The following is a 26,258-nucleotide window of genomic DNA, read 5'->3' as shown; positions in this document are numbered from 1 at the left end:
CCGTGACAACCTGTATTCTGTTGCCTTCATATTCTTCTTTCGATTTCGTCTCTCTCCATTCTTATTCTTATAGTTCATATTTTTAGAATTTTTTTGTGATATTGGGTGAATGATGGTTGTAATGCGTACTTTTTAACGAATAAATTAGTAACAGTTACCTCACAGATAATTACTAGAGGAAACAAGTGCAGAGCAACACATAGGAGTGTCGGCAGGCAACGAGGTCACCTGTGTGTACCAGGCACGTTAAGAAGTAAAAATAAACATTTATGTCTGTTTTGTACAACTAGTTTCAAAAATGTAAGGCAAGCGTAAAACTGTCCATTAGTTATGTATGTGGTGGATCATCTATAAACATAAATAAATGTAGCACAGCAGTCGAAGATAATGAATTATTGTGTTCTGTCTCCAGGAACAACGTGGACCCAGGAGTTGGTGTGGCTGCTCATGAACGGCCTCAACTTCGAACAGGCCAAGCGGACTCATCTGACAGACAGATTTCCATTCCTCGAGTGAGTATAACGAGAGAGCGACGCCAGAATATTGCAGATATTTATTATTTATAGTGGAAGGACTCTGCTACATCCGTTGCGGGCAGATCTCAATTAAAGCAATACTAAACGTTTGAAATCGGGCTTCGGATGTTTGGAAAAATATCCACATTTTTGAGGATTCTGATTTGTGCAAGACACACATTCTCGTATTTCCCCCTTCACACAAGCATTGTGGTGTTGACGATGATCAGAGCGTTCCAGTTTATTTTACTTTTCTGTCTTCTGCAGTACGGCTAACACACTCATGAAAGAAAACCCTGTGGCCCCCTGATTAATAATCTCTCGGTCCACTGTTCGAACGCAGTACATCACCGCTTCAGCTTGCCATGGATTCAGCAAGTTCTTGGTAGGTTACCAGAGATATGTTGTACCAGTCGTCTGCGTACAGATCACCTCTGCACGGCCATCCATCTTACGCCGCCTCAACTCCATACAACATCGGGGTGTACGACTTGCGATCGGAGCGTTTTATACTAGTCCCGTCGAGAGTCTTCATGCTGACGCTGGTGAGTTGCCACTCACCTACCGGCGCGATATACTGCTTTGTCGGTATGCCTGTCGGCTACTGGCAATGCCCGACCACCCGTCTTATCGTTCCTTTTTTGATGACTCTCTCGACAGTCAATACGGGTTGTATGTCTCTGCCCTGCTACCCCCTGGAGTTCGCTTTCGTCGCCTCCTTCAACACCTTAATTTTTCACTCGCTGCAACCTTTCGAGTGGGCGAGAGCCACACGCCACCTTGGCTCCAGCCTCAGGTTCGCGTCCACCTTGACCTCTGCTCGCTCCCGAAGGAGGTTACCCCCGGTTCGGTCTACCACTCCCGTTTTGTCGAACTTCGTTCGAAGTTCATTAATATGACCTTCATTTATACAGATGGCTCTAAGACCAATGACGGGGTCGGGTGTTCCTTTATTGTTGGGGCACAAAGTTTCAAATACCGGCTCCATGGCCATTGTTCGGTCTTCACAGCTGAGCTCTTTGCCCTCTACCAGGCTGTTCTTTACATCTGCCGCCACCGACATTCTGGATATATCATCTGCTCCGATTCCCTGAGCGCTATCAAAAATGGCTCTGAGCACTATGGGACTCAACTGCTGAGGTCATTAGTCCCCTAGAACTTAGAACTAGTTAAACCTAACTAACCTAAGGACATCACAAACATCCATGCCCGAGGCAGGATTCGAACCTGCGACCGTAGCGGTCTTGCGGTTCCAGACTGCAGCGCCTTTAACCGCACGGCCACTTCGGCCGGCTGAGCGCTATCCAGAGCCTCAGTGATCCGTACCCGGTTCACCCTTTCGTGCACCGGATCCAACGCTCTCTTCAGCAGCTGGTGGACGTCGGTTCTCCGGTTAGCTTTATGTGGGTTCCTGGCCATGTCGGTATCCCTGGGAACGAAGCTGCAGATGCCGCGGCCAAGGCTGCGGTCCTCCAGCCTCGGACAGCTTCTTGTTGTGTCCCTTCGTCAGATTGTAGCAGGGTAATTTGTCGGCGCATTTTATCGCTGTGGCATGCCGATTGGGCTGCACTTACAGACAACAAGCTTCGGGCCTTGAAACCTCTTCCCGTGGCTTGGACGTCCTCCTCACGCCCTTCTCGGCGGGAGGAGGTAGTTTTGGCCCGGTTACGAATTGGACACTGCCGGTTCAGCCATCGCCATCTGCTGACGGCTGCGCCGGCGCCGTTCTGCCCATGTGGGCAATTGCTGACGGTCCGCCACATTTTAACGTCCTGTCCGGATTTTAACACCCTGCGTCTTGATCTTGGCCTGCCCTGTACTGTAGAAGCCATTTTAGCGGATGAGCCACGAGCAGCTGCTCGCGTTCTTCATTTTATCAATTTGACAACCCTCTCAAAGGACATTTGATTATGCTGTTTTCTTTTTAAATCCTATGCCTGTCAGTCTGTCTTTTATCGTGTTTTCCGTTTCGTTGCTGTTTTAAACTTGTGACTCGCGGTGCATTCCTAACGTAGTCTGGGCGCTAATGACCGTTAAAGTTGTGCGCCCTAAAACCACAAAAAAAAAAGATCAGGTAATTCCCGAAAATTACGGGACTATGGCTCGTGAGTGCGGAGCTGGCGTCCGATACCGTTCCAAATGTGTCCCATCAGGTTCATATCCGACGAATTTCTGGGCGAAGACATCGAAGAAAGTTCACCGTCCTGCTGCTCAAACCACTGAAGCCAGGTTCTGTTCTTTATCATGCCTGAAGATGGCATCGCTGTTGGGGACGACATCAAGGATGAAGAGATGCAGGTGATCCGCAAAGACGTTCACAGATGTCATGCAGCCTGGAGGTCCCGTGAGAGCTCAACTGAATGTGCCTAACAGCATGAAATTGCCCCCACGGGCCTGCATGCGTGTCGTGATGCAAATTTCTAAAGTGCGCGTCATTTATGACGGCGGCCGAGTTTAGGTTCGTTCTGTGCATCTGACGTCACAAAAAACAGTCAGCCAATGAACAGAGAACGACGTTGCCAGAGTTCGACTGCAGTGCAGAGCACGGACGAGTGCTTTCAGTTTTAGAAACTTTCAGTCATAAATAAAGTGATTGAACAAAAGCAGTGTCTTGATAGCAGACTTTCTTTTATAGAACGTTTGGAAAAAGCATTCTTCATACCAATTGCTTCATATTCTATTAATTAATTAAACCAAACATGCAATAAGCCTCCTAATTCAGGCGATAGCAAGGAAAGGTGTTTGTACCATTCTCACTAACCGCTTTTTCGCAATAAAGAACAGCGGTAATTGTTGATCTCCTATTGTACTTCGACGAAACGTGAGTAATTCATAGTCATACCAACAGTGTTTGTCGGTTTTGCGTGACATTTTAAAGTCCTCTGGCAGGCAATTTGAATGGTGACCTGCGTTAGTGTAATGATTATAGTGTAGAGCTGCTAAGCGAAAGGTTCTGAGTTCAAGCCTTGTTCAGTACTTAATATTTTCTTTATTTAAAAACAATATCGAAGTGTCTTAATTCATGAATTTTATTCGTTTGAATGTAATTTTTTGAAATTTCTTGTGGCAACTAAAATCGACGATATGGAAAGTATACGCTACGGACTTTTACCTCTGCAAACTCTGCAATGATTTACTACATCTAATGCTGCACAATAACTGCGTTCAACTTTGAAACAAAATTAAGCCATTTATGGGGGGAAGGTATCAATCAAGAAGATGTGTAAAAATAAAATTTTTCGGCCAAATAGTTTTCGTGAAATCGAATGATACGTGTGTCAAAGCAGTCGAAACACCATGTGTCTGTACAGGCTAACAGTGCAATGATGATAAAATCGCGCACACCGCGGAATGCGGGGAGCACGTCTCTGTAGCAGCGAAAGGGTTAATGTGGCCTTGGTGGCTTTACTTCATAAACTACGCGCTCCCTCCTAAACGTAAGTTTGCGAACTATACTATACTATACTATGGCGCTGCTTCTCTTGCGGCGTTCAACTGGCAATGCAGCAGTCTCCCGCGTCAGGGCGGGCATGCGCGAACCGCCAAGATAAAAGAATTGAACTATAGCAGCCACTCGCCTGAATGACGGCGTGTCCAGACGCGACCACTCACCTGGTCTAACAAGAAACGACATTAATTTGACCAGGCGACACGTTTCCATTCACCCACTGTCGAATCTCTATGGTCCTGTTCCCACTGTAACCATAACTGACGTCGTTGGACCAACATGGGGACGCATACGGGTCCTCTGCTGCAGAACCCCGTGTACGGCATAACAAGAAAATGTACTGTTACTCAAACTGAAGGGCAACCTACTAATTGTGTTGTAACAACACCGAAGCATGTACGGGCGAAGCGGATGAATCAAGAACCGTGATTTTCTCAACGCAGGTTCCTGAAGACACATTTATTATTCAAGAAACACGGACGCAGACAGTAGAGATATTCTAAAGAAAAATCGCCTCAAGATAAAAAAAAAGCCTGTGTAGCGCCAAGGTATAATCGGACATAAGAGAGATCACCTACTGAAATATTCTCTTGATCTCAGTCGAGTTGCTGAAATCGTTAAAATTGAACTAAATTCCAAGGCCCGAAGCAATCCCTGTCAGATTCTATACCGAATTTGCGGCTGAATTAGCCTCTGTTTTAACCACAGTATAGTCCCACCATAGACCAGTAGAACAAATACCTGTGCCTAGAGGTTCGAAGAAAACGCAGTTCACAGCCGTATACAAGAAACATGACAGAAATGATATACAAAGCTACCGTTCGATTACCTTGACATCTTTTTGCTCTGAGCTCAAAATTTATGGCGTATCTCGAAGTGAAAGGCCTCCTCTATGCCAGCCAGCATGGATTCTGAAAAAGTCGACCATGTGAAACCCAACTAGTAGTCTTCTCACACGACGATGAAAGGTGCTGAGATGTTATTAGGGTGGGTCATGCCGCAATCTCTCTATAGGTACAATAGGGATTAGATTCTTAAAGACTTTTCTGGCCAAGCGTATCTTGTATAGCTTGTAGAAAACATTAAGTTCCACTACCTTCTTCACAGAGATCACACCTCACACACCTCTACATATCCGAAGTTCAGTAAAGTTATTATTTCTAGAGGTTAACTACACTCTAGCGGTCGAGTCGTGGCCACCGAATAGTACAAATATTTCAGAAAAATTATGTTTTGGCGTAATTACGTTAAGTTGAAACCAAAGATCTTCTTCTATTAGTTTATCCGTTACCATGACAACCAAGGATGACTGTTAACATCAAGATTCGTAACCACAATTACACTATGTGATCAAAAGTATCCGGACACATAGATGAAAATGACTTACAAATTCGTGGCACCATCCATCGATAATGCTAGAATTCAATATAGTGTTGGCAAACCCTTTGCCTTGATGACAGCTTCCACTCTCGCAGGTATACGTTCAGTCAGGTGCTGGAAGGTTTCTTGTGGAATGGCAGCCCATTCTACACGAAGTGCTGCACTGATGAGCGGTATCGATGTCGGTCGGTGAGGCCTGGCGCGGCGTTTCAAAACATCCCAAAGGCCTTCTACAGGATTCAGGACGGGACTCTGTGTAGACAAGTCCATTACAGGTATGTTATTGTCGTGTAACTACCCCGCCACAGGTCGGGCATTATGAACAGGTGTTCGATCGTGTTGAAAGATACAATCGCCATCCCCGAATTGCTCTTCAACAGTGGGAAGCAAGAAGGTGCTTAAAACATCAATGCAGGCCTGTGCCGTGATCGTGCCACTCGAAAGAACAAGGGATGCAAGTCCCCTCCATGAAAAACACGACCACACCATAACACCACCGCTTCCGAATTTTACTGTTGGCACTACACACGCTGGCAGATGACGTTCACCGGGCTTTCGCCATACCCACACGCTGCCATCGCATCGCCACATTGTGCATCGTGATTCGACGCTTCACACAACGTTTTTCCACTGTTCATTCGTCCAATGTTTACGCTCCTTACACCAAGCGAGGTGGCGTTTGGTATTTACCGACGTGAAGTGTGGCTTATGACCAGCCGCTCGACCATGAGTTCAAAGTTTTCTCACCTCCGGCCTAACTGTCGGAGTACGTGCAGTGGATCCTGATGCAATTTGGAATTCCTGTGTGACGGTCTCGATAGATGTCTGCCTGTTACACATTACGGCCCTCTTCGAGTGTCGGTGGTCTCTGTCAGTCAACAGACGAGGTCGATCTGTATGTTTTTGTGCTGTAGGTGTCTCTTCACGTTTCCACTTCACCATCACATCGGAAACAGTGGACCTAGGTGTTGTGACGTAACAAGCTAGCTACGCCACACTGAAGTAGCCAAAAGGGCACGCGTCAACTCACGCCGTCTTGCGTTAAGTCTGAAACAGGATACTCTATGAATGCTATAAAGAAAAGAACGGAGCTTCTCGTATACTTAACTTTAATGCATTGTGGTACATTTCTCTTGATAATACAAGTGAGACTCTCTCCAGATATGGTTAATGGCGCCTTGCTAGGTCGTAGCCATGGACTTAGCTGAAGGCTATTCTAACTGTCTCTCGGCAATTGAGAGAAAGGCTTCGTACGTGTAGTCGCTAGCAATGTCGTCCGTACAACTGGGGCGAGTGCTCGTACGTCTCTCTAGACCTGCCGTGTGGTGGCGCTCGGTCTACGATCACACAGTGGCGACACGCGGGTCCGACATGTACTAATGGACCGCGGCCGATTTAAAGCTACCACCTAGCAAGTGTGGTGTCTAGCGGTGACACCACACTAGGGATGCTTAGGATTGTGGAAATCTCGCGTACAGACGTATAACACAAATGACACCCAGTCACCCGACCACGTTCGAGGTCCGTGAGTTCCGTAGAACACCCACCTCATTCTGCACTCTCACGATATCTAATGACTACTGAGGTCGATGATATGGAGTACCTGGCAGCAGGTAGCAGCACAATGCACCTAATATGAAAAACGTATGTTTTTCGGGGTGTCCGAATCTTTGATCACATAGTACATAAGGAGTAAAAACGTACAAGAGTCAGAAGCCACCTGTGTTTACGCGTACTCGCCTGTAGCACAACGCAGGGTACGTTTACAACATAGGCCATGTGTATAAAGCGTCCTTATGGCACACGTTTACGGCTCGTACTACAGAGCTACGAATCAAAGTGTCGGACAACGAAGTAGGTTCAAAAATGGTTCAAATGGCTCTAAGCACTATGGGACTTAACATCTGAGGTCATCAGTCCCCTAGACTTAGAATTACTTAAACCTAACTAACCCAAGGACATCACACTCAACCATGCCCGAGGCAGCATTCGAACCTGCGACCGTAGTTGCCGCGTGATTCCGGACTGAAGTGCCTAGAACCGCTCGACCACAGCGACCGGCACCGTAGTAGGCGGTGCCACCAGACGGGAAGCAGAGAACGTGTTTACAGAGTAATGATAAACTTAGATCCATCATATAAGATAAAAACAACGAAGTACAACTAGGCAATATCGATGTATAAACAAAAGCCACATGTTCATAGACAGTTATTTAAATGCCGGTGCAGACACAAGTGTTACGGAGTCTCCGCACTGTTTTGGAATCTCTAGGTCTTTCTATTTTATCATTATTTTTTTTCTCTATCTTAAGTTTACTGCAATTACACTACTGGCCATTAAAATTGCTACACCACTAAGATAACGTGCTACAGACGTGAAATTTAACCGACAGGAAGAAGATGCTGTGATATGCAAATGATTTGCTTTTCAGAGCATTTACACAAGGTTGGCGCCGGTGGCGACAGCTACAACGTGCTGACATGAGAAAAGTTTCCAACCAATTTCTCATAGCCGGCCGCGGTGGCCGAGCGGTTCTAGGCGCTTCATTCCGGAACCGCGCGACCGCTACGGTCGCAGGTTCGAATCCTGCCTTGGACATGCATGTGTGTGATGTCCTTAGGTTAGTTAGGTTTAAGTAGTTCTAAGTTCTAGGGGACTGATGACGTCAGATGTTGAATCCCATAGTGCTCAGAGCCATTTGAACCATTTTTGATTTCTCATACACAAACAGCAGTTGACCGACGTTGCCTGGTGAAACGTTGTTGTGATGCCTCGTGTAAGGAGGAGAAATGCGTACCATCACGTTTCCGACTTTCATAAAGGTCGGATTGTAGCCTATCGCGATTGAGGTTTATCGTATCGCGACGTTACTGCTCGCGTTGGTCGAGATCCAATAACTGTTGGCAGAATAGGAATCGGTGGGTTCAGGAGAGTAATATGGAACGCCGTGCTGGATCCCAACGGCCTCGTATCACTAGCAGTCGAGATGACAGGCATCTTATCAGCGTGGCTGTGACGGATGGTGCAGCCACGTCTCGATCCCTGAGTCAACAGATGGGGATGTTTGCAAGACAACAACCATCTGCACGAACAGTTCGACGACGTTTGCAGCAGCATGGACTATCAGCTCGGAGACCACGGCTGCGGTTACCCTTGACGCTGCATCACAGACAGGAGCGCCTGCGATGGTGTACTCAACGACGAACCAGGGTGCACGAACAGCAAACAGTCATTTTTTGGATGAGTCCAGGTTCTGTTTACAGCATCATGATGGTCGCATCCGTGTTTGGCGACATCGCGGCGAACGTACATTGGAAGCGTGTATTCGTCATCGCCATACTGGCGTATCACCCGGCATGATGGTATGGGGAGCCATTGGTTACACGTCTCGGTGACCTCTTGTTCGCATTGACGGCACTTTGAACAGTGGATGTTACATTTCAGATGTGTTACGATCCGTGGCTCTACACTTCATTCGATCCCTGTGAAACCCTACATTTCAGCAGGATAATGCACGACCACATGTTGCAGGTCCTGTACGGGCCTTTCTGGATACAGAAAATGTTCGAGTGCTGCCCTGGCCAGCACATTCTCCAGATCTCTCACCAACTGAAAACATCTGGTCAATGGTGGCCGAGCAACTGGAGGGGGGGGGGGAGGGTGTACCGCTGCAGACGACCCCTAAATTTAAGTTGACCCAACGTCAACGTCAATTACGATCGCAGGGAGCCGGCGTCAACGACGTTGGATCGTGAATCAAAGAAAACGTTTGGTCTGGTCACACGTATCACGCTGCTAGTTATACCAGGTCGACTGTCGCGTCCGCATATGCTGTCAACGAGGCGAACGGCTGCTGGAAGTATGCACCCACGCCACGCAATTCAAACTGGGCGTCCGCGGCACCTGTAGTAGGAAGTCAAGGAACCATGACAGCTGCGCGTTACGTGAACATTATTGTGGACCTTCTACATCCCTTCGTGCCCGATATCATTTCTGACGACGATGGCGTCTTCCACTTGCGCAACTCCTCGTTCCATAAGGCCACAATCGTGCTACAGTGGTCTGAAGATCATGATAGTGAATTCTCGTTGGTATCTTGATGACGAAATTCGCCTGACTTGAATCCGATGGGACGCATCTGGGACGCAATCGGACGCCAGCACCACGCGCAAGTATCAACTGCCCCTAATGCCAGGGTATTGCGTGACCTGTACGTGGGCATCTGGTGGCACATCCCCGCGGAAACCTACGAAGGAGCTGTCGATTCTATGGCACGTAGAGTCGCTGCTGTATTGCATTCCAAAGGTAGACTAACTCGATATCATCACCATAATGTTTTGTTTCTTCAGTATATGTCACCATACAAGATATCTGCTGGCGCAGCGAGGTGCTTCTTGATCCGCTGAACCACTGCAAGTACGAGTCTTAGGTCGAATGAACTGCTGGAGCGACCTTGTCGTGGCAACAGACTGACGCTATGATTCTGCAACTCTATGCGTTACTGCTCGAGAAAAATATTGTAATAAGAGAACAATAGCAAAAATTGTTTTTAAATATTAAATAAAGACGAAAGGACCAGATAATGACAAGGCATATCGCAAATCTTCGCACATCATCAAAACTTTTGCAGCGACTCGTTATTCGTGGCGCAAAGAAACAAAAATTTACTCTGAGGCATGTGTATGTATTCAGGCTTGACCATCCCAAAGGTTCAGGAACGATCACAACAGAAACATACCTGGGCGACGTATCGGGGTGATGCAACAGGTGCATACGCTCAGACGAGTTCATCAGTGAAATTCCCTGAGAAAGCTTACATTCCCATACAGGGACATACGCTGCTTTTATTTTCCATCAACTCTTGTCCTCCCTCCAGATACGGAAGCCATGCTCAACGACAGTCTTATGACGCATGGTATGTTTTCCAGATTGTCGTCGCTCGCCACGGGCCGCAAGAAGCTGCCCACGCACTTCATCGACATCGTGAAGAACTCCAAACCGCCGAGGCTGATCAAGAGCCACCTGCCCGTAGAACTTCTACCGAGGCAGCTCTGGACCGTCAAACCCAAGGTATGTCTCCTGCCTCTCGTAAAATTCACACAGCCAGGCTGCAAAGCAATGTTCTATCGTAGCGACTGGCCACATCCAGTCTCATTGTAGCTGATATACGTTAATGTCTACAACCATATCCTGTGTAGTCGGTAGGGTGATGGTACCTATTTATTTATTGTATGGTGAAAACAAATACATATATACAACATTCATGGACAAATATTCTCAATCACAAGCTCATACAACGCTACATCTCATGATCTGGTTCCATGATCCATTCGATGGTTTCATCTGATGCATGGTGACTGTCCATTGTCCTTCTTTTCTACGCTGGAAGAAGACAGTCAGTAACAGTATGGCGCATTGTCCGTAAGGAGGCCTCACAGCCACAGTTGCAGAACTAACCTATCCCCGCTTGTGCATTAGGTAACCATACCCAGTTCATGATCCTCCATTAACGTTTGGGGAGATCGAATCTTCGTAGAGATGGGTCATTCGCGAACTAACGGATACAAAGGAACGGTTCACCAAGATGAACGAGCGGTCTTTCATAGTTCACTTCGGTCGCGGCTTTCTACTTCCAGTTCATGGGATTGGGAACCGGACGGTCTCGTTCCCGCAACGGCACGTCGGCCGGTCTCGTTCCAGCCTGTCTCGGTCTCGGTCTCGTTCGGCCTGACTCGTCCTTCTTCGGGTGGCCACTCGTCGCAGTTCCACTGCTGACTGCTCATAGTTAGTTCAGTATCGAGTTTTTGTTGTTTCGTTCACTTCACACGTCCATTCTAGATTTGTTTCAAACCTTTTTTGAACTCTGAACTTCTGGTTCTTTTCGTATTCTATTCAGCGTCCACAACCGGTAATTAAAATGTATTTTATAATTACTTAAATTACATAAAAATTACGTGGGATGTAAAACATACATCTTTTCAGGTAACGGTGTATCAGCTTACTTCACTATTTCGATAAACAGCAGAAAAAATACTTGTAAAAAGGTAAGATTTTTTGTTATTACACATGCAAAGGAGGTCGGCACGGCACACACGAGTGGCCATTTTTCGTCTTTTTTTTTATCCAAGGTAAAACAGCATGTCCATTGTTATGGAAGGCAGACCGACATACAACCAAATGAAGCCCCCGCTTCGTAACCGAGTGTATGGTGTCTTATTTTGTAAAGAGAATATGATAACTCCTACAATATTATTTCAGTGGTACAGGGTGGCGCACGAAAAATCGTCCCCGAGTACTAGACTGCTCATTGTTGATTACCAGTCGTCATCTATTATTTCGAAGTTGTTTGCATTAGCTTATTTGTTATTTCTTCACTGCGTAATTATCACATGTTTACCTATTCTGCTCGTAGCGGTCAACAAATCATGCGTAATTGGCGAGCAGTTTGTACTCGCGGCCTGTTTTTCGTGCGATCAGACATATAACGCTACAGTTGACTAAATGAGATGTTTTTCAGAATCACGAAAATTACAAGTGTGTGAGAATTCTGTTATAAATAAAAACTCTGTACTCCAGGGGGGAGGCAAGTGCCCTCTCTTGGCGGCTTTCATCTTCAGTCAGCTATGCCACTAATTTTCAATTTTTAACAAGAACCACATACCAAGCACAATGAACGGTGAACGAATAAAAATGAACGGTTCCCAAAAAAGAACCATCACCAATGAACTAGTTCCCAAGGATGAACGACTTTGCCCATCTCTAAATCTTTGTATCTTGCACGGAAAGGTTCTCAAGTATATGAGACTTCTCAAGTATATGTTTGTTGACTACTGATGACTGTTCCCATTGGGGTTTCCGAGAACGGTTGACATTGAAAGGGGAACCAACAAGGTTGTCTACTGTGCGTCACGACCGTTTCCTTAATTTCAAGCGTTGGTGTTCTGCTTATGCAGTGTCTCCATAAAGGGGTAGCTGAGTACTGTTCTCAAGTTACACAGATCTTCAGGAGAACTTGTGATCGTCTCAGAACTACGGAAGAGACGTTGCTGAGAACAGGAAGTCGAAGGGTTGGTTCAAATGGCTCTGAGCACTATGGGACTCAACTGCTGAGGTCATTAGTCCCCTAGAACTTAGAACTAGTTAAACCTAACTAACCTAAGGACATCACAAACATCCATGCCCGAGGCAGGATTCGAACCTGCGACCGTAGCGGTCTTGCGGTTCCAGACTGCAGCGCCTTTAACCGCACGGCCACTTCGGCCGGCGAAGTCGAAGGGTGTTCGTACTCCGAATACATCCTGTAATTATTCGCATTGCCGTTGAGTTGCACATCTATCTTCATGTCTAACTGATTCAAATGGCTCTGAGCACTATGGGACAACACCTGAGATCATCAGTCCCCTATAACTTAGAACTACTTAAACCTAACTAACCTAAGGACATCACACACATCCATGCCCGAGGCAGGATTCGGTCCAGCGACCGTAGCAGTCGCCCGGTTCCGGACTGAAGCGCCTAGAACCGCTCGGCCACAACGGCTGGCTCTTCATAACAGCAGTAGTCAGCAACAGAGTAAGACAGGTTGCCGATCTTAAAAGATGAACATTACCCTCCATGAGGTATCAGCAAGTTTTTAAAGACTGATATTTTTCGTGTGGACTTTAGCAGCTATGTTTGAAAGACGCTGTTTGTAAGTTAGAGTTCTGCCTAACGTTACTCCCAGGTCTTCTGGCACACTGCAGAACGGCAAGATTTCGCCAATGAAGCTGACTTCTTGTATGTGGTTTTCGTGTCTGTGCCGTTGGTGAAACGCAAACATAGCTGTTTTCTGAGGGTATAAGTGGAGGCACACATACTGCTGCCAACTGCTAACTTTAGTCAGAGGTACCCATATGACGCAGCTCACGGTCATCACAGCCCTGGCACAGTTCACCAGGTTAATGCAGCTTCAGACAACCCTGGATATGCCCATCACATAGGGCATAACGACAACTACGGCCAGATCTGACTGCAGTAGTACCCCAGGAGGGAGGGATTTTTCACTTGCTGTTATCACATAAGTGGTTGTTTGCGTATTTTCTTATTCCTTCGAATCTATCGGCCTTCCATTTGATTGAGTGTACTGCCTACCTCTATTTCATATTCATTTCAGTCATAGCTGTAACCTCCGCACAAGATTTTTGTTTCTGTATTAAATTTAGCCCAGCTTTCCCTCCCACTCTATAAAAGTTTATGTATTACCAAAACTATTTTCCACAAGCTGTTGCCCAACTTAAACTTGAAATATACATAACCTAATTTGAACTGAATTGTAACTGATCTCAATGCAACTTGTCCTTATATTAAATGCCCAACTGCCGGTCGCTGGTGGCCGAGCGGTTCTAGGCTCTTCAGTCTGGAACCGCGCGACCGCTACGGTCGCGGGTTCGAATCCTGCCTCGGGCATGGATGTGTGTGATGTCCTTAGGTTAGTTAGGTTTAAGTAGTTCTAAGTTCTAGGGGACTGATGACCTGAGATGTTAAGTCCCATAGTGCTCAGAGCCATTAAAATGCCCAACTAAAATAATTATCTTGCCCTAATCAAAATTTCCACTTACCTCGCGTCTTGACAACATTCTTGCAGATTACTCGAAAGCACAACAGCAGACAGCAAGCAGGCAGCGTCTAAGCTAGATTTCTATTTCTAATTAAAAATTCCAACTGTTGCATACCACTAATAGTAATGCGTAATGATAAACAGTGGGGTGGGGAGAGTAACTATTTCTATAAAACGATATTCCAAGACGACGATTTTTGAATGATGTATATACAGTATTCAAAAAGACAGAGTAAAACTTCACATCATCTTCACACATACACTACTGGCCATTAAAATTGCTACCAAGAAGAAATGCAGATGATAAACGGGTATTCATTGGACAAACATATTATACTAGAACTGAAATGTGATTACATTTTCACGCAATTTGAGTGCATATATCCTGAGAAATCAGTACTCAGAACAACCACCTCTGGCCGTAATAACGGCCTTGATACGCCAGGGCATTGAGTCAAACAGAGCTTGGATGGCACGTACAGGTGCAGCTGCCCAATGCAGCTTCATCACGATACCACAGTTCATCAAGAGTAGTGAATGGCGTATTGTGACGAGCCAGTTGCTAGGCAACCATTGACCAGACGTTTTCAGTTGGTGAGAGATCTGGAGAATGTACTGGCCAGAGCAACGGTCGAACATTTTCTGTATCCATAAAGGCCCGTAGAGGACCTTCAACATGCGGTCGTGCATTATCCTGCTGAAATGTAGGGTTTCGCAGGGATCGAATGAAGGATAGAGCCACGGTTCAAAACACATCTGAAAAGTAACGTCCACTGTTCAAAGTGCCGTCAATGCGAACAAGAGGTGACCGAGACGTTTAACCAATGGCACCCCATACCATCACGCCGGATGATACGCCAGTATGGCGATGACGAATACACGCTTCCAATGTGCGTTCACCGCGATGTCGCCAAACACGGATGCGACCATCATGATGCTTTAAACAGAACCTGGATTCATCCGAAAAAATGGCGTTTTGCCATTCGTGCACCCTGGTTCGTCGTTGAGTAAACCATCGCAGTCGCTCCTGTATGTGATGCATCGTCAAGGGTAACCGCAACCATGGTCTCCGACCTGATAGTCCATGCTGCTGCAAACGTCGTCGAACTGTTCGTGCAGATGGTTGTTGTCTTGCAGACGTCCCCATCTGTTGACTCAGGGATCGAGACGTGGCTGCACGATCCGTTACAGCCATGCGGATAAGATGCCTGTCATCTCGACTGCTAGTGATACAAGGCCGTTGGGATCGAGCAGGGCGTTCCGTATTACGCTCATGAACCCACCGATTCCACATTCTGCTAACAGTCATTGAATCTCGACCAACGCGAGCAGCAATGTCGCGATACGATAAACCGCAATCGCGATAGGCTACAAACCGACGTTTATCAAAATCGGAAACGTGATGGTACGCATTTCTCCTCCTTACACGAGGCATTACAGCAACGTTTCACCAGGCAATGCCGGTCAACTGCTGTTTGTGTATAAGAAATCGGTTGTAAACTTTCCCCATGTCAGCACGTCGTAGGTGTCGCCACCAGCGCCAACCTCGTGTGACTGCTCTGAAAAATTAATCATTTGCATATCATAGCATCCTGTCGGTTAAATTTCGCGTCTGTAGCACGTCATCTTCATGGTGTAGCAATTTTAATGGCCAGTAGTGTAACATTGGTCTAAACAGTACTATGCTTAACAAAGTCAACAATAATTTCAAATGGTTCAAATGGCTCTAAGCGCTATGGGACTTAACATCTGAGGTCATCAGTCCCCTAGACTTAGAACTACGTAAACCTAACTAACCTAAGGACATCACACACATCCATGCCCGAGGCAGGATTCGAACCTGCGACCGTAGTAGCAGCGTGGTTCCCGACTGAAGGGCCTAGAACCGCTCGGCCACAGCGGCAGGCAAACTTACTTAACATATGACACAAAATTTCCCGTCGTCTGCATTCGCACTGTCTTAAACCTTTCTCACACTAGTTCGTACAGCGTTCATCAGTAGAACAATGAGCTACATATTTATTTCAGACCACATTCACACTACTAAAAACGTATGCAAAACTGTGCAAACGTAAATAAGCAAAAAAGCCTTCAAGAAATAAAGAGAAGAAATTCACAAAAACATTTTCTTACCCTGTTTCCTGAATGTCTCTCTACACTCCTGGACTATGGGTGGATGAAAGATCTACGTACTCGGCTGAACCCGCTTCAGACCATCTGTCACTGTGTACGCATGAGTCATTCTCCTGACATACAGCCTCTATAAAGGAGCGATATAAGGCGCCACGCCTCAATGCTTTCATGCAGAATTTTAATCCCAAACTGGAAACATTCCTTTATTTCCGTCATTGCTTCTTAGATGTATAGACTGAACAGCAGAAGCGAAAGGCTACATCTGAGAAAGCTTGACTTGTTACAGGGCCAAATAAACTTCTGTATTGGCTACTGATTCGACAGTATGCAAGGGATCTACAAGGATTCGGAGAGCAGCTTTTTATAACCAATAACCGCCCAGTTTGTAATCACCTCATTGGTACCGGGTCATTTCCCTTCCTCTATTACTTGCTGAACAACTATCACTTTCTGCATAGGTTTCGCATTAACAGTCCTTGTCTCAAAACCGTAAGTCAGTACTGCTAATGTTCAGTAAACCTGAAATTCGACTTTTATGAGCAGCAATAATAAAGTTTTAATTATCATCTCAGAAAAATAAAGTTATGCAATTATTTGTCTGTTTGTTTGCAAGTAAACGTGTGAAATCTTGGTACATGTACCGCTAAGGGAGCCAAAACAAATGACGAAGCGCGTCGATGAAGTAGAGTGTCAGGTGATAGCACTCACGCAAAATAACGTGGGACCACCGCGCGGTATCACGTTCTCGTCTTGTATCCAGCCCGCTGTTCCGAGAGGTCTGTCGACCTGCACACCTTGGGTGTTCCCGTTGTTCTGTCATTATTACGCAGAACGCCGCCAGAGTCTTTGTCCATTGTAGGTGCAGAGAACATTTTCACAAGCTGGCATGTGTGGTTATATGCAATGTCATCCAGTTTATGTTGGAAGAGGCAAGTGAGGAAGCAGATCTCCCATAAGAAAGCATGCTGGAGAGGGTTGCGGGAATCGGTTGCTGTTCCACTCGCTTAGTAAAGAGGATAAAGAAGGACAGGGGAAAACATAGCTACATGTACTCCCCGAGGCTTCACCACTGCGAGAAAGACTAGAAAGAAGAAGAAAAAAATTAAATATTTAGGTAATAATAATTTCATGTATGTTAACGGACAGGTGCAACTCTTTAGATTACACATTACTTCGGCAACTTGTGGGTCTCTAATCTATCCCAATTACCCAACGAGGGAAAGAGGACCTAGGTTTAGTGTGGAATCCGAACGATGCGTTGTTCCCGATAATTTTTTACATCACTGACAGGTGAAGGGTGGATTAAAGGCAGATTGAAAATTTTCGTTATCCGACTGGGATTCAGTGCCGTGCTGCAGCTGTTTCAGGCCAGACTGGACGACTTCTTTAGGGGTCTCGGTTGGTCAGACAGTTGCAACATATCTGCTGCTGCCGAAAAAGAATTGCCTCAGGACACTCACTTTTTTCAGTGGCCTGTACCATTTCGTTTTGGGTCCTCTACCGGCGTTGTACGGTACTGTGACGCCGAGTTTCCATGTGCACCACGACTGTAGATGTGTACCTGCAAACAAACAGACAATCGTGCAGCTTTATTTTTCAGAGATGAAGATCAGAACATTATGAATACGCGTCCCACTCTTCTGTATATTTCTTTTACTAAGAATAGTTTTTGTGATTTCTATTCTGAATTTCCTTCTAAACTGGTTAAATCTACCGAAACTGGAGCTGTAATATTGATCTATACATCCCTTCAGTGTATTAACATGAGCTGAATAAAAGTCACGTTTCGAAGGACGTTACGTAAAAATTTGGCTCAGACAGGCTGAAAAGCTTTCCCAGAATATTTAACTCGACTGATAACTTTTTACTCATTACTCCATTTTACAATTTCAGGCACGCCTTTGGTGGAGTTGTCTGTCTGTACACAATTCCGGAATTTCCATTTATGCTACTTTGCACCGAGATTAAATTCTTTCTGTTCAAACACCATTGTCTTTATTCTCCTCTCCATTCTTCATTTCTGGAATGGCTCCGTACACGCCATCCTACATTACTTCTGGGATGTCAGTTTTCTGTTATGAATTATCCACATTTCTGATTTAAAGAAATTATTGAACGTTTGTATGATTTTTTTTCCCTTGCTTTATACTGTAGTTATTTTTCGAGTCGTAGGTTATCTTAATTTTGAAATCTAATGTCTACCCAACTTAAGTTTATCTTTCGTCATCTTCATAATGGTTTTGTTTTCAATAGTTTATGTAATAAAATATCAATTATCATATCTTCAGTGGGTAGTTACATTGATGATTAGTTACCGAAAATTATGCACATATTTTAGCTTTATAGTCTACCATATGCAAATGAAAAATTATCAAGATTATGTAACCGAAAAAATAAAATTCAAATAGTACCTTTGTAAGAGCTATTGTGGTAACACGCAGTACAGTACTATGCTATATTGCAGTATCTAGCCTTTGTAAGAATATATAAAGAAGGTGAGAAAATAATGAACAGAATTTACAGGTATTGAAATATCAGAGTACATAATTTTTATTACAACAGTAAAAATATGAATGTTATAATAAAGTATGAAATACGCTAATAAAAGATTATAGAGTATTTAGAAATGTAAAAATTAATGAAAATAAGTAAAATGTTACAACATAGCTTAAATATTACAATAAAATACAGTGTGTTGATTAGTTTAGTTAATGTGCAAAAGAATTAGAAGCGACGTTGTCCCAGATGCTAAACAACTCTCAGCACTTCCTATAATGCGAAAATTAATAAAGGTAAAACAAATGCTCACTGAAAAATGAGCGACTGGAAAACTCCGAATCCTTTGCCTAACTAGGGAGTAAAATTACATCGGATGATAAATCAAAAGAGCATATTGCAACCTGAATCCGTCCGGCAAAAGCTGATTTTAACTAGGGAAGAAACCTTTTCACGTCTTGCTGTACAGACAAATATCTAAGGAACGACCACATAAACACGTTTGTTTGGAATTTGCTGCTGTACGGAAGTGAAGCGTGGACACTCGAAGAAGCAGAAAAACATAAAATAATAATCTTAGAGATGTGGTGCCACCGCGTAATGCTCAAGGTTTCCTGGGTAGAGAAGATACCAAATGATGAGGCGCTCCAGAGAGTAGAGGAAGAGAAGCTTTGTCTCCTGAAACCTATCAGACACAGCAGGTCCACTGAGAGTTGATGGCTTCATTAAAGGTATTATTGAAGGGACAGTAGGAAGAAGAACACAAAAGGCAGACTGAGGGTAGAATACATCAAACGAATCATAGAGGATTCCAGATGCACCGCCTACACCTATACAGCTCTCAACAGGACGGCGGAAGACAGAAATGCATGACGAACTGCTGCTAACGAACCTGAGGACCGAAGACCTGAGAAGAAGAAGAAGATTGATTTGATGCAGCTCTCTGCACGCAAGTGTGTCCTGTGCAAGTCTCTTCCATCTCTGCATGAATAGTGCAACCTACAATCTTTACCTCCACCTCCTCTCCCCCCCCTCCCCCTCCCCCGCTCGCTCAACACACACACACACACACACATTCTCTCTCTCTCTCACACACACACACACACATACACACACACCTCTACATAATTGACTATTCTTTGCTGCCTCAGGATGTTCCATCAACGGATCACCTCTTTTTATTGTCCGCGGCTCGTGGTCTTGGGGTAGCGTTCTCGCTTCCCGCGCACGGGGTCCTGCGTTCGATTCCCGGCAGGGAATATGACAGGGTGTTGTGTGTCTTTCATCATCATGTCGTCCTCATTCACTCGCAAGTCGCCGTAGTGGCGTTAAAGAACTTGTGGAGCGGCGGCCGGTTCGCTCATTATTACCTCTTTTTACTCTAGTTGTACCTTACTTTTATTTTCTCCCCATTTCGAAACGTTACGTGTGTGGTTCAACACACAACCAGTCAAGAGCAAATGATGAAAAATTCGTGATTTAGAGAGTGCCATTGCTTAGAACATCGTGTATTAAAAATCAGCATTGATCATTTCGTGGTAATGGTTTCTTCATTAGAACTGTATTGCCACTGCCGTGTTGGAATGTTCCAGATAATATACGTGACTCGAAACGTGAAGGATGTGATCGTGTCCTACCTCAACCACCACCAACTGTGGGTCGGCTGCTCTCTCACGGCTGACGAATTTGCGGAGTGCTTCATGGAAAATATACGTAAGTGAATGTTTTCGTTGTTCGTCAGTGAATCTCTCATCCTTTAAAAAGTGTAACTCCCATCCATGAAACAGCTTCAAACGTCTGATTACAAATGAATTAACGTGTTAAAGATTTGAAGTTAACCCTTTCAGACCGTCTGGCTACAACTGCGTACATTAAGTTTTACTGTGGCTTAGCAGCAACAGAAGTATTTTTCCCGGTCGAAAACTGAGGTACACATTTGTGAATGTTCACCATTTTCACTATCGCAATTGCTGCCAACTGTTGGACATAACTATGAAGAAATCAGCAAATAAGTGTAGCAGTGCCCAGCGGGATCGTCACCAACAGAATACACGGAGTTGGTTAGTTTACTATATTCCATTGTATAACTGAATACTGTTATTGTTATTTTTCACGGTAATTATTGAACAATAATTTATTGTTTATTACAATAGAGTATATTTTGTAATTAGTTATTTTAGTCCATAAAAATGAAATTTTGTGTACAAAGTATGTTTTGAAAACGGGTACACATCTTTTTATAAATCTTGCAACTAAAATCATTTTAAAAAATCATCGAGAAGCATTACCACATAAAGAAAAATTTTCCTTTCTCCAGAAAAAATTCAGGTCTGAAAGGGTTAAGCATGTAAGCAAGAAAAAGTTTGAAATTACGTCTGAAGTTTGTTGGAACTCACTGAGTTCGCTCTTCTTCAAATACTGGATGAACATACAGTCTGGGTGATTTCCGCGCCATGAGTTACCCTGCCTCAAGAGACGTACACAGGTCCTAACTTTAATGATTGTCTAATTGTATTAAACTTTTAACATACCATTATACCTCTAATGAGTAGAGCGTGACAAAGTCATAAATTTGTCATTGACCATGAGCAGGGTCTGCCGTTTTGTAACATAGGTGACCAATACTTGAAGAAACTGTTGACAGAGGCAAAGATAAGTTTGTTTACCACTGTTTAGCAGGGATTTCGCATGGGTGGGTGTGTACAGATGAAAATATTAATAGAGTGCAGTGTGCATGGCCATACCGTGGGAGAGTCGTGAAATGCTTAGAAAGCAATGAACCGTCTGCACGCCTCTCAGTGCACTTGGGCTCACAAGGAAATCACCAATTTGACCTCATATGTTAAGGAGAAAAAATAAGCAGTTACGTTATTCTTTGAATCCCAACAATATGAAAAAAATATAATTTTAAAAATTTTCACAAAATCAACCTTCACTATCATAGAAGAAGAAATTAGCCGAAAGGGAGCGCTCAGTTGTTTTAAGAAGGTTGTTGCACTTTGGTGTACAATTTTAATAAATTTCACAAAATTAAACTTCATTATCTCAGAAATCAACGAATAGAAGAAGAAATTGGTAACAGGTAAACAATTGTTTTAAGGAGATGGTTTGGTTTCACTTTGGAACCACTAGCATATACAGTTTTCAGTCACCGTCTTTTCATGTAAGACATTTGAAAAGAAATTCGCATATCTTGAAAATTCCGTGAATTCATAATGCCTAAAATGAACTATAGTCCTATATAACAAGCAAGAAGAGGCCTGAAATTTCATAAATTTTCTATCAAAACTACATCCTGCCCCAGTGCTTTCATTTGTAGACTACTCACAATAGCAGCGGTACAAATTCAAATTCACGTTGCAGTAACTTCCGATATACTTAGTTTCACAGTCAGTGATCCCCTCAACATGGCCCCTGTCAAAAAACTGCATGTCCAAATCTCCTATAATTGCACAGCACGATCACAGCGCTGACTTGTGCGAACGCTATTAAGTGACTGCTGAAATGCACTACATTTCTAGAAGTACCTCAGTGTACCACCAGATGTCTTGCAGCAGCATCGCTGGTTTCATGCTAAATGCACTGGTATGTTAAAAAAAGTAATAAAATCGTGGTTTCGGGCAAAAAGCACTGGCACTTAAATGGTTTGCCATTCCGTCCGCCCCCCTGCAGCTGCCCAATGCTCAAGCACGAAGTAATGAACAGATGAGCGACGATCTATTCGTGGGATGATGAAGGTCAGGGAAGAGGAGGCAGAAGATAGACACATACACTCCTGGAAATGGAAAAAAGAACACATTGACACCGGTGTGTCAGACCCACCATACTTGCTCCGGACACTGCGAGAGGGCTGTACAAGCAATGATCACACGCACGGCACAGCGGACACACCAGGAACCGCGGTGTTGGCCGTCGAATGGCGCTAGCTGCGCAGCATTTGTGCACCGCCGCCGTCAGTGTCAGCCAGTTTGCCGTGGCATACGGAGCTCCATCGCAGTCTTTAACACTGGTAGCATGCCGCGACAGCGTGGACGTGAACCGTATGTGCAGTTGACGGACTTTGAGCGAGGGCGTATAGTGGGCATGCGGGAGGCCGGGTGGACGTACCGCCGAATTGCTCAACACGTGGGGCGTGAGGTCTCCACAGTACATCGATGTTGTCGCCAGTGGTCGGCGGAAGGTGCACGTGCCCGTCGACCTGGGACCGGACCGCAGCGACGCACGGATGCACGCCAAGACCGTAGGATCCTACGCAGTGCCGTAGGGGACCGCACCGCCACTTCCCAGCAAATTAGGGACACTGTTGCTCCTGGGGTATCGGCCAGGACCATTCGCAACCGTCTCCACGAAGCTGGGCTACGGTCCCGCACACCGTTAGGCCGTCTTCCGCTCACGCCCCAACATCGTGCAGCCCGCCTCCAGTGGTGTCGCGACAGGCGTGAATGGAGGGACGAATGGAGACGTGTCGTCTTCAGCGATGAGAGTCGCTTCTGCCTTGGTGCCAATGATGGTCGTATGCGTGTTTGGCGCCGTGCAGGTGAGCGCCACAATCAGGACTGCATACGACCGAGGCACACAGGGCCAACACCCGGCATCATGGTGTGGGGAGCGATCTCCTACACTGGCCGTACACCACTGGTGATCGTCGAGGGGACACTGAATAGTGCACGGTACATCCAAACCGTCATCGAACCCATCGTTCTACCATTCCTAGACCGGCAAGGGAACTTGCTGTTCCAACAGGACAATGCACGTCCGCATGTATCCCGTGCCACCCAACGTGCTCTAGAAGGTGTAAGTCAACTACCCTGGCCAGCAAGATCTCCGGATCTGTCCCCCATTGAGCATGTTTGGGACTGGATGAAGCGTCGTCTCACGCGGTCTGCACGTCCAGCACGAACGCTGGTCCAACTGAGGCGCCAGGTGGAAATGGCATGGCAAGCCGTTGCACAGGACTACATCCAGCATCTCTACGATCGTCTCCATGGGAGAATAGCAGCCTGCATTGCTGCGAAAGGTGGATATACACTGTACTAGTGCCGACATTGTGCATGCTCTGTTGCCTGTGTCTATGTGCCTGTGGTTCTGTCAGTGTGATCATGTGATGTATCTGACCCCAGGAATGTGTCAATAAAGTTTCCCCTTCCTGGGACAATGAATTCACGGTGTTCTTATTTCAATTTCCAGGAGTGTATGTCCAACATGTTTTGAAATCTTGTTCGACAACAGTCATGTTATCCTATGTGAAAAAAAAGGAAGTTATATGAGCTGATAACACAACCTCTGACAATAAAGCTCGGTGAATGAAGTCAGAACGGTCGATCAGGCAACACTGGCGACTCACAACGCTGCACCTGCGTAGCGGCCGGTGTTGGCAACCTGCCCACACCGTGGTTCACCTGAGCATCCTGAGTCTTCCGTGTTAGACCTGTTGGACGAAGTGCTTGTTTAGTGCGCTGGTTCTGAACTGAGGACAGGACAACGAACGAGCAAAGGATCAATTTGAAGTTTTGGTTTAAGCTTGGCAAGACACCGAAAGAAACGCATGTAGTGCTGGTGCGTGTTTATGGATGTCAAGCACTGTCCATGAAGTGTGTGTGCGAGTTGTTCGCCCGTTTTCGAGGAAAGTGTTTCTGACAATCCCCGTAGCGAAGCATCGGCGACCGTCGTCAGTGACGAAAATATTGAGAAAGTGCACATGATAGCAGATGAACTGTAGATGAACTGTGAATCAAGGAGACAAATTCTTACCCAGGAATGAGGAAAGAGGAAAATGTGTTGTCGTCTTTTTCCACATCACTTGACTGACGATCAGAAGCAGGCACATATAGAGGCTTCACAGGAATTTGTCGAAACCGTGGATGCGACACCCAGTTTCTTGAACCATATTGTCACAGAGGGTGAAACCTGGTGTCTCCAGTACGACCCTGCGACGAAACGGCAAAGCATACAATGGCGTTCTCCGCGTCAGAAAAAGGCCAGTGCCGAAAAATAACACATCAAAACGATGCTCATCACCTTTTTCGATAGTCAGAGCATTATCCACAAGGAATTTATACCTGAGGGAACGACGTTGAACGCCGCACGGTACATTGAAATGTGACGTGTTTCATGCAATGTTTACGCAGGGGACGACCCCAGTATGCACAACAAGATTTCTGCTTTTTTTTTTTTCGCGGCAACGCTCGCCTACACACAGCCAATATCCAATATTCTCAAACAGTTCCTGGCAACTTGAACATCCACCATACTCGCCGGATCTCAACCACCAGACTTCTTCCTATTCCCTTGAATCAGTCTCACTTGGAAAGGAAAGAGATTTGACGATATTCCTGATATCCAAAAAAAGACTTCGTGCAAAGTTTCCAGGACGTGTACCGCAGAGTTCAGCTGTCCATAGTTATGGGAGGTGACTATTTAGAAGGACAGTAAGGTAACTGTAGTTAATAGTTCATCTACGTTAATTTTACAAGACTATTCACTGAACTTTATTGTCTGAGGCTGTATGTCAACTTCACGGACGTATGCATTCAATATTACTTTAACAGTATTCTCATATTGACATTCTGCAGCTATAAACACCCCACAAAATCGAAATGAATATATCCAACCAACTGAAGAATAATTATGAAATAAAATTAATGAGTTTGGATTTAGTACTTAATGATGCCGATCTCGCTGAAGAATAGCACATCTGCTATAAATGTGCTTCACTTTAAGAGCGGGAACTTCAAAATCCAAAGAAGACACTGCACGACAGCGATGTTGATAATTAAACAGCGCAACGCTACCTCTTTAATGGCATCGTCAGTAGGTTCCTTTCTTCTACGCAGCATTTGTGAATCGCAGTATAAAAATGTTCAAAGCAAGGGAATTTCTGACAGCAGCTGCAGGTTAGAAATCGCGCACTTTGACAAAATGGACAAAGCATTTTACCAAAGTCATAATAGTATTTCAGAAATCTCCTACTCACACCAAGGTACAGCTCTTCGCACTCCAGCATTTGGCGCCTGCGTTGAGGTGGGGCGGGTGAGAAACAACCAAGGCGCGCGAATGTTCAAAAGCTGAAAATTCAGAAAGTTATTACTGCCTCCTCTCAGAATTGTGGCCCAAATTTTCACGCAGGGTTGTTTACTGGGTCGGAGATTGTGGTATACACCACTTCTAACAAACACCGAACAACGCGCTCCAGTACGCGGCCGCCAAATACATCGCTGGCCGCACTTCTCTGGGCGGCCCGCTGCTTCCATCGTTGGCCGTCTTCACACGCACGCTCCCCTCCCTTACGTGGCCGTGAAATACATCGCTGGCCGCACTTCTCCGGGCGGCTCGCGGCTACCATCGCTGGCCGCCTTCGCGCGCGCGCGTTTGTCAGCACACAGCAATTGGCTACGCCAGGAAACATTGCGATTGGTTTTCCCTGGAAAACAGCGACCCCAGCCGACGGCTCCATTAACTAGCAAGCCTTATATAAACCCGGCCGCCGCCGCAAACGACAGTTCTCATCGGGAAGTGCATTACGCCGTGTTCCAGCTGCTTATGGATGACTCGCCGCACCACTCGAGGTTACCTGGCTGCTCGGCGGAAATCTAGCGACTTCACTTGGAGATACTGAACTTCACTGGACTTGGGAATAATTACGGGACGTGCACCCCACTATGCACATTTGGACATTGGCATAACCAACCTT

General features: G+C 45.4%; 1 protein-coding gene across 1 annotated transcript in view; it reads left to right on the top strand.

The window, feature by feature from the left end:
* The window catches only part of LOC126209915 (luciferin sulfotransferase-like), a 61,515-nt gene that overhangs the window by 8,703 nt on the left and 26,554 nt on the right, over positions 1-26,258 (top strand). The window contains exons 2-4 of the mRNA XM_049939035.1: positions 413-512; positions 10,272-10,413; positions 20,161-20,281. Coding sequence (XP_049794992.1) covers positions 413-512; positions 10,272-10,413; positions 20,161-20,281 — 363 coding nt within the window. The remainder of the gene's footprint in view (positions 1-412; positions 513-10,271; positions 10,414-20,160; positions 20,282-26,258) is intronic.

Source organism: Schistocerca nitens, chromosome 10 (genome assembly GCF_023898315.1).
Source record: "Schistocerca nitens isolate TAMUIC-IGC-003100 chromosome 10, iqSchNite1.1, whole genome shotgun sequence".
In the NCBI taxonomy this organism is placed as follows: domain Eukaryota; kingdom Metazoa; phylum Arthropoda; class Insecta; order Orthoptera; family Acrididae; genus Schistocerca; species Schistocerca nitens.
The sequence above is the reverse complement of the archived record's forward strand: the minus strand, read 5'-3'. Positions and strand labels throughout refer to the sequence as shown.